The sequence below is a fragment of the Quercus lobata genome, chromosome 8 (genome assembly GCF_001633185.2).
Source record: "Quercus lobata isolate SW786 chromosome 8, ValleyOak3.0 Primary Assembly, whole genome shotgun sequence".
In the NCBI taxonomy this organism is placed as follows: domain Eukaryota; kingdom Viridiplantae; phylum Streptophyta; class Magnoliopsida; order Fagales; family Fagaceae; genus Quercus; species Quercus lobata.
The window spans coordinates 7,758,543-7,767,482 of NC_044911.1; the positions used below are offsets into that span (position 1 = coordinate 7,758,543).

The following is an 8,940-nucleotide window of genomic DNA, read 5'->3' on the forward strand; positions in this document are numbered from 1 at the left end:
CCATATGCCCTGACAGGTCTAATCTTACCTGTTTCATCAGACACAACAGCATAATTAAATTAACATAATCAATCAAATGCACAGTACAAGTAGCTCAAGAAGATGGGAAGTGTAGACGAAGTACATACCATCACCGGTCCCGCAATCGGGAGCATGCGCACGCAGGCGTCGCGATCTCCGCAAAGCCTCCACCGGCTCAATGTCCTCAGCCGGTATCTGCTCAATCTGTACAGCCTCTCCGTGGGGGGTTTGAGATGGAGCTGACATGGTGGGGTCCACATGCACTAGAGGTGGGGTGGGCATGCCTGGTGTGGGGACAAATATGCATCCACCATCATGGGCAGATCCACTGAAAACTGGGGGCAACATACGAGAAGGGCCCTCAAAGTCCGTGCTAGCACCATGGGATATAGTGTGGGCTAGAACAGTGCCCTGATGATCGACGCTATGGGATGGCCCAGCACCATCGCCAGGCGTGCATCGCGGTGTCCTGCCGTCGTCATCAGACAGTACCCAATCAATGCCAAGCCATGCCTCTTCTACACCCTCCTCATTCCCTTCCTCGTAGATGGGAGCCGACTCGGTCGTACGGCTGCGACCAGCTTGACCACCTCCACGATGTCCACCCCCACGAGACCCACCACGTTGCCCGCCACGAACTGGGGCCTGTGTATCAATGTCAACTGCTTCTGCAAGCGCATTCGCCAATTTAAGTCGGCCTAGCTCCTCCACAAGCTCTAGTGTAAATGTAAGGTCAGTGTGCATGTTAGAACCTTCATCGCACCTCTGTATAGACCTAATCATCGTCCGAACCTACAAAACAAGGGCGTCATAAAAGCAAGAACGCAAGTATGATGCAAAACTTGGATAAATCTGTTCCAAAATCAAAAGAAAAAGTAGCAAACATAGCTAATGAAATCCTTATATTACTTATAATTATGAAGCATCTTTAAAAAGACAGTGTATAAAAGTAGGGGTTGGCCCCCCTTGTGCAAAAATTTATAGTTCCAACCCAACACTCAGGAATTTTCAGTTTCCTGTTATGTTTATCGCTATGCAATCTAAACATTGAGATAATACTTCTAAAAAACACGTATAGTTGGTTGTACATAAGTTCAATCTTAGCATAAGTGAAAATATCATAATTTCACTTCTGTATCTAGGCTTCACCAGATTTACAACTCCATTAATATCACATTGCAACCAGGACACATATTTAGAAGTTATTATTTCCTAACGTACACGCCCAAATCAAATGAATTGAAAATATCAAACGCAAGCTTCGAGTTTCAATCAAGGGAAGTACGAAAATCATGCACGCATATATCATACTTGAATCTAGTATAAATGCACATCTCCTTGCTGCATACTTGCAAGATTTTAAATGACCTTTAAGCTGTTGGGAATTGCATTCTACCAACAGTTTAGTAAGGGACTTCCCAATCCTAGAGGTCATATCTATCAAGGAATATGTAATACATTAATCAGTCCTGGAGGAAAGGCTATCTAAACTATCATGAAATGTGAATTTATCACTACTACACAGAGTTGCACCGTCCATTTTAAAGTACAAGCCAACCAAAAACAAAAAGAAATAAACAAAAAATAAAATAAAATACAATAAAACCCAACCCAACCCACCCTTTGTAAAAGTTGAATGTAATTATATGAACAAAGGTGTGGTCATCATTCGTCATTGCCCATTAACCATTCCTCGTGCAAACAAATTGGATCAAGACAAATTCAGTTTGTTATGAACTTAAATCATGCAGTATTTTGACTTTAAAACATAATGACATGTCATGCAGTATTTTTTGACTTTAAAACAAAATGACAGAGAAACTTATAGAGATGTAACAACGATAATTATTGTGGACTTTTGCATGCATGATGAAGCTGCTGAGGATATTTAATCCAACAATGGTTTCATCCATAAAATAGGAATTGTTGCCTCACCATGAGTTCCCAATATGCGGAATCTGGTGTTATGTACCGCCTTGTGTGGCGATTGTACCACATCATGTACTCAACGAGATACGTATCATCATCGTCTAGGAGATCGGACCCACGAACTACATTCACTCGGTTGGCCCATTGCCGAATAAAGGGATCATGTTCTACCTCCCAGTTCTTCTCCCATTTACCCTGAAGGGATATCTTGTGAAGGGTAGTTGACGTATCCACGACACTTGGAACTGGTTGCTTCATCCCAAACTGACGGAGGACTCGCTCAGGATGATGCCACTCCACTATCCAAAAGAATATCAACGGCACCTCGGCCCTCCAAATATGCTGCCCAGCAGTGCAATACGCAGGTAGGGAGCCTAGCGTATGCGTATACGGCTCCCATACAATCTGCATAAGTAGATTATGTTTGTGATAGTGAGACATCATACTAATTTAACATTATGTTTGTGATATGTAATATGCAAAGCATGGAATTTCTTGCTTCTAGTCGTACACAAAATCTTCAGGGATTATTGGGCAGAAAGTAAAAGAACAACAAAATTGACCTGCAAAAAATATTAAAAGATCTAGGTTGTTCTAGTCTATTTCCATTTTCAGCCCCATGTTCATATGCTGGACAGGGTTCAAAGCTAACTGACACCATCAAATACTAGGGTTTTCAATCTGAACCAAACTTAAGAGGAGGGTACTAGAGCATCCTTATGGCTGTAAGATGAATCCAAGTTGATGATTTCACAAAATCTTTTTATCGTAATAGAAATATTGTGCTACATTAATTGCATTAGTCATTAACAATGTTTCAATGAATGAGAACAAAATGACTAATATAAGGTCTACTGCAGACATTGCATTTCAAGTAGCACTTTATATTGCAAGATATGGAAGCTATGTAAATTATTACATGGTATGATCCTCATCAAATACTGTTATTATATTTCTATGTAAATATATATTTCTTATAAATTTTTGTGTTGGAAATTACGTAAGCCTTTTCAAACTAATCATGTCAATGTCTAAAATTACATTCCTCTTGAAGAATATGGTGAGCAGCATATTTTGCACGCTTCTAAAATTATATGAATAAAGTACTCGTTAATAATCCATAGCTTTTAATAATTTTAGGACTATTAAGGCAGCTAAAGTGGGGACAACTTAAGGAGTTGCATGCTGCAATTAAATTGTGCTCTCCAACTTTGGTGCAAGGAGCACGAACTAACTTTTCATTTACGTCAACAACAAGAGGTAATGTGTCAAGCGTCTTTATGTTTTCTCATATATCACTGATTAACAATTATTTGTTTCTTTAAACTTAGGCCATTGTTTTCCAAGAAGACAATCGAGGCTGTGCATATTCAAAATATACCACTTGAATACGTAAATCGAAGTCAAACAGTATTCTACTAGACTGTAAAAATATAACCTTCAATTCAGCAAAGGTAATTTATAACTTACAATGTATCAATGTTTTTTGCATCACAATAACAATGTTTGTAATCCTGGATACCCCTATGTTAGAAGAAGAAATACTAAATTGTCTACTTATTAGGCAAAGCAATAACTATGGTTTTAAGCTCATAACATTTTATTAATTAATTACAAGTGATTTCACAAGCTTAATTACAAACCGTACAAGCTTAAATTTTATTTGTTTAATCAAATTTGTAGCATATATTGAGACTATATGCAAAAACAACCGACTAAAGTAGAGCGTGATAGTAATCTGGTGCAATTGTACATATGAAACTTCTAGCGAAGAGAGTTCGATCGTACCTATGAAACTTATATCTATGCCCAAATGGAGCTCACACACTAAAACCACCTGCAGCACCAGTGGCACCTTGTAGTCAATGTAAAGAGCTTAGATTCACATTGACTACCTATGAAAACACCATCAACTAGAACATCCCAAACGGGGTAGTGAAATGCATAAACTCCAAACATTAGTAAGTTTTTGAAGGCAAAGCAACAATTAAGACTATCTTCGGTGCTCACTCTGGCATCCTAAACAACCCCAAATCTCACAAAGGGTTTAACCTATACCCTGGACTCTCGAGTTCCTAGTGGGGGGGCACTAACGGCTTTGTATTTTGGAAATTTCACAGTGTGGACCCAAGCAATGACAACCATCCAGCATTGGACAAGGACAAGCTATGGCAATGGCGTAGCCTATGGTCACTCTATGACATTCAAGGCAGAGTAACTCCATCCTTTAGTTTGCTTAATTTCAAATTTCAATGAAAGCCAGAGAAGTGATCATGTGTTTTACGGGCCAATGATCAATAATGTCATCATTCCCTCTGTTTCTGTACTTAGGCCAAAAATGCAAATTGGGGTTATATTTTTGCTCTCATGTCATGATTACACAATAATTAGATAAAATTTTCGTAGTTTAACATTTGCAGCTTTCCCAACGTTCTAAATTTAAAGAATTTTATCATTTTATGAGATTTAACAGCCAACTATTACAACAGTGAAGAGAAGCTCTAACTCAGCAAATTTAATTCAACGAAGATCTGGAATATAATTGTGGTCATATCTAAGTCAACCACCAAAACTATAGCGAATCCAGAAGGTGTGAAATATTAATAAGCTTCAACAGTTCTAAAAAAAATTTCTATTTTAAAGCTTTAATATATTGAAGTATAACAACTATCAAAGATTCAAACTCTCTCTAAAAGAATTATGAGCACAAGTCTGGGCTAACCTGTTGAGCAAGACTCCAAAACGCATGTAAAGAAGCAGAAAGTGCAAAAACAACGAAGAAGACAGTGAAGCAGAATTCACGCAAGGATTAGGGAAAGAAAAAAATTTGGACCATTTCTCGATTTATGCGTGTCATCCTTGCCCAGGGGCCATGCGTTTTCAAAATATCATTTGTATTCTAATATGCCTTGATTCCCTTGTTCTGAAAAGACCCATATTTGTCAAGTTTATAGTAGGAAATTTGTTGTTTAGAATTTAATTGATATCTTCTGCGTTTACAATCATTCGCCTTATATAAAGTCTTAAGAAATATTGTTTTCAAATTTTTTAGTTCATTTTCATAGCAGGCTAAAAGTTCTATTTTCTCATGTTAAATAGGTTGAAACGGTGTATAATGACATAATCAGAAAATGAACACAAACTTTTGATTCAGTTAGTAGCTGGAAAGAATTTAAAGATGTCATCGTCAGTTTCGAAGATGCATCATTAAAATCAAATGAATTACTTGAGCACACAAATACAACCAAAGACAAATCTAATTATCTTTGGTATACTATTAGGTAAATTCATTTCTCATTGAATTATAACCAATTACATAATCCAATATGTGCGTCTTCTCTTCATTGCATCAGCTTAATGACATTTGTAACAATTGGTGGAGTTTTTGTTTTTTGGTTGCAACACAAGTTTGAACTCACTGTCTTGCACTAAACCAAGACTTCATGCTCAATCTTTTGCGCATGTTGCACATGCTTCAAACATCTTGGAAAAGGGACAATTTATTCTGTGTTTTTTTTTTTTTTTTTCGGTGTAAATCACAAACGTTTCCGTACATAATGAAGAATATAGCCAAATTCTACTTTATATATATATGACTAAATTTATATATAACCCATTGATTTAACCCAACTTAACCTGAGTCATGTGAGTTGGGTTGCATTGGAAAAAACCCTTCAATCCAACCCAATTTGGAAAAAACCCTTTGATTTAACATTCAAGAATTTTTTACTTTTGTTTTACTTTATGTAAGGACGAGCAAGTATTCATGCAGGTGCTACAAATGGAAGTTCTAATGTGAAGTACTTCACGATGGACATTCCAATTGAGTTAAATGATGGGATGGAAATCCAAGTATCAAACAAAATGATTGGATGGTATTATGAAATCAACTCATTCCTACAACAATCCAAGAATTCAAAATAAAATAAAAATTGAGGGAAACGAAAATAAAAGCATGTGCGGTGCATTTGAGGGAAACGTGCTCGGCCCGTAGTCATAAGAATTGAGGGAAACGTGGTCATAAGAATTCAAACTAAATTAACCGAATACCTGCTCGGCCCGTACTGTAGCCAGTGACGCCCGGTACGCAGCAAGGACGTGTGTGGCATGCTCTGCGGTGCATTTTGGCCCGCTCCACCTACCAAACATGAGGTGTCAACAAATGCTCATTACTGAACCTTACATTTAACAAACTTTGCTTTTATATTTCACATCCATATACTAAGCATTGATAAGTTTTTTTCGTTTGTTAGTTTGGCATATTTTTATTTATATGAAAGAGACAAATAACGAGAACTCAATGAACGTACCTAATGGCAAGGGGCCCTGAGTGCACTGGTGGTAGAGGCGGCCTCACAACAGGGCATAATTGTGTCAACCTTGAATAGGCCCATAGCTGCACCAACAACAGTGCTCCTCCAATCTGCATCGCATCCTTCTTCGATGCACCACAAAGTTGCCTATACAGCCAGGCCAATGCTGCACTACCCCAGCTATACCGTCTCGCATTGCTGACTGGGTTGAGCAACTGCAGAGGCAGCAGTGAGACCCGGTCCGCAGACCTGTCCATGAACAAGAGGGCCCCCATCCGTACAAGTAGGTGGTAGCAGGCATGTTGCTGCACGACTTCGTCAGCAGCGTCCGCAACTAAGGGATCGGCAAACTGTGCATCAAGCCAGGTGTATCTTATCCTCGCCCCAGCAAGGATAGACTTGTTTGAGTTTGGTATCGGGGGTGGAGGTTTATGGCCCAACAACTGTTCGCACAGCTCATTCCATATGTAGTCTGTCTTCCCAGTGACAGGCAACCCATCCACCGGAAGCCCCAGCATCACCTCCATATCTTGCAAGGTGATACCCATTTCTCCATGAGGTAAGTGGAACGTGTGCGTCTCCGGACGCCACCGCTCAACCAACGCCGTGATCAAGGCGTGGTCGACCTCCATATCAGGAACCTTGAATAAACCATTCAACCCTGCTGCATCTATGTGTTGCATGATACATGGATCTAACCCACCCTGTGGCAATACACATTTACGGCGTCGAACCTTTATCATGCCAGGCACCTCCTGCACACGGACGAGTATTGTGTTAGGAGATTAAACACGAGGTAATTATAAAACAAACATGTATTAATAATACTACTACATACCTCGTCAGCGGCGCAACTCCAAAGCGGACTTGACCGATGATTCGGCTGCTGGGCCAACTGGGTATCCACATCGGGTCCAGGCCGCACTCTATCTAGTGCCTGCATATCTGACATGGCAGCAAATACATTGTTAGCAATTTTCTAACAAGTAAACCACATTTAATATAAAATAAAAGCATAGATTCAGTAAGACATTATATTTTGAGCACAAGAGCACAAGATTTTCAACATCACTTCTTAAATAAATAAGAACTTGCCATAAAAAAAATTATTTCAGAACTATTTAAATCACTTCTTAAAGCTTAGGATAATTATTAATTAACTATTTATGAAAATATAAGTTATAACACCACTCGATTTGCCAAAACCCCTCATCAAAACCCCAAGCACATTTAAACTCAACTCATTAATGAGAAAATCATCATTGCAACAAAATTCTCATCTTCATTAGTAAATTTACTACTTCTGGTCAGGGTTCAACAAAATAATCAAAATCCCACACAAAACGCAACCTAACATTAACCAACATCAGAAAATATTTCAGAGGGAGAGGACCGTACCTGTAATCAGCGGCGGCGGGAACCAACGACGACTGATGGAGACTCGAGGAAGAGTGGGGAAGCCTGATCGCAGAGCGAGAGAGACAGAGTGTGGAGAGAGAGTGATGGCAGAGAGCGAGGGAAAGAGAGTGTACAGGAAGAGCGAGTGACTGAATAGCGTTGTGAGACGTTAGGGTCCTATTGATTCAAACCGCTGAGAATAACTCGACTTCTAGTTTCTCGAGTTATGTCCGTCTGCCCAAACATTTTTTTATTGGGAAAAATTCGAAGTGTCAGACTAACTCGACTATAAAAATATCGAGTTATTCATTAAAACTCGATTTTTCAATTGTCGAGTTACAAAACAGGGGCAATTCCCTATTTAGTTTCAGAAAGAGGGCAAACGTATGTTTAATTTCCCAAAAAAGGGTAATTGCCCATTTTCTCCTGCGTGTGAGTGAAAAAATACGTGAAAATACATGTAATGTTATTTAAACATTGTAAACTATTGTTTAAAATACACTACCAAACAACCCCTAACTTCGGATTGTTTGGTTAGGCATTTTAGAAATTTAAAAGAGTTTTTTTGAAACCCAAAACTATATTTTGCAACCATAACTTTTTATATTTTTTTACAAATACTCATTTAAATTTTTTTTTTTGAGAAGGAAGACTTATTATTGAACTTATTTTAAACTTAAAATATAATTTTCTAATACTTTCGATTCATTTAATAATGTTGTTTTAATAATATTATTTAAATATTATGAAAATAAATGTTGCGTTGTCTAACTAACCAAAACGATTATTTAAGCAACCTAACCAAATACAAACACAACTTTCTCATCTCGGACTTTTTTGTTTGTTTGTTATTAACTTATAAGCATGGTTGTCAAAATCCCGATCTGGATCTTACGATCCTACGATTTCACGATTCTACCTACTCAAAACGATCTAGATCTTTCAAGGATCTTAGCGATCGTTCAGGATCGGTAGGATCGCATGATTTTGACGATCCTAAACAACTTTGGTTTCTTATAATCTTCTTTAACTTGACAGAAGGTTCAGTTGAACCCAAATAAAAAATAAAATCCCAATAGACTAAGTTTTTCCACTCTAATGTAGAGAGAGTGTCAGTTAGACTCAAATAAAAAAATCCCAATAGAGTGTCACATTTTGAAGTTTTTAGCCTCTTTAAATGATGCTTGCAAATGGATGTAATAATGTATGGTAATTATATTAATGAATCTATAATTTATATGATTATTTAATATACCAATGTGTATTTTTTGTTTTTTCC

At 38.0% G+C, this 8,940-nt stretch overlaps 1 protein-coding gene and 1 pseudogene across 1 annotated transcript; both read right to left on the reverse strand.

The window, feature by feature from the left end:
• Positions 1–205: 205 nt before the first annotated feature.
• LOC115956258 (serine/threonine-protein phosphatase 7 long form homolog) lies at positions 206–8,015 on the reverse strand. The gene is made up of 7 exons (XM_031074688.1): positions 7,662–8,015; positions 7,102–7,208; positions 6,261–7,018; positions 6,001–6,088; positions 1,957–2,355; positions 306–813; positions 206–216 (listed from the first exon to the last, which is right to left on the reverse strand). The coding sequence occupies exons 2-7, from the start codon at positions 7,204–7,206 to the stop codon at positions 206–208; spliced, it is 1,869 nt and encodes a 622-aa protein (XP_030930548.1). The 5' UTR covers positions 7,207–7,208; positions 7,662–8,015.
• On the reverse strand, positions 4,772–4,882 carry LOC115958660 (annotated as a pseudogene).
• Positions 8,016–8,940: the final 925 nt, after the last annotated feature.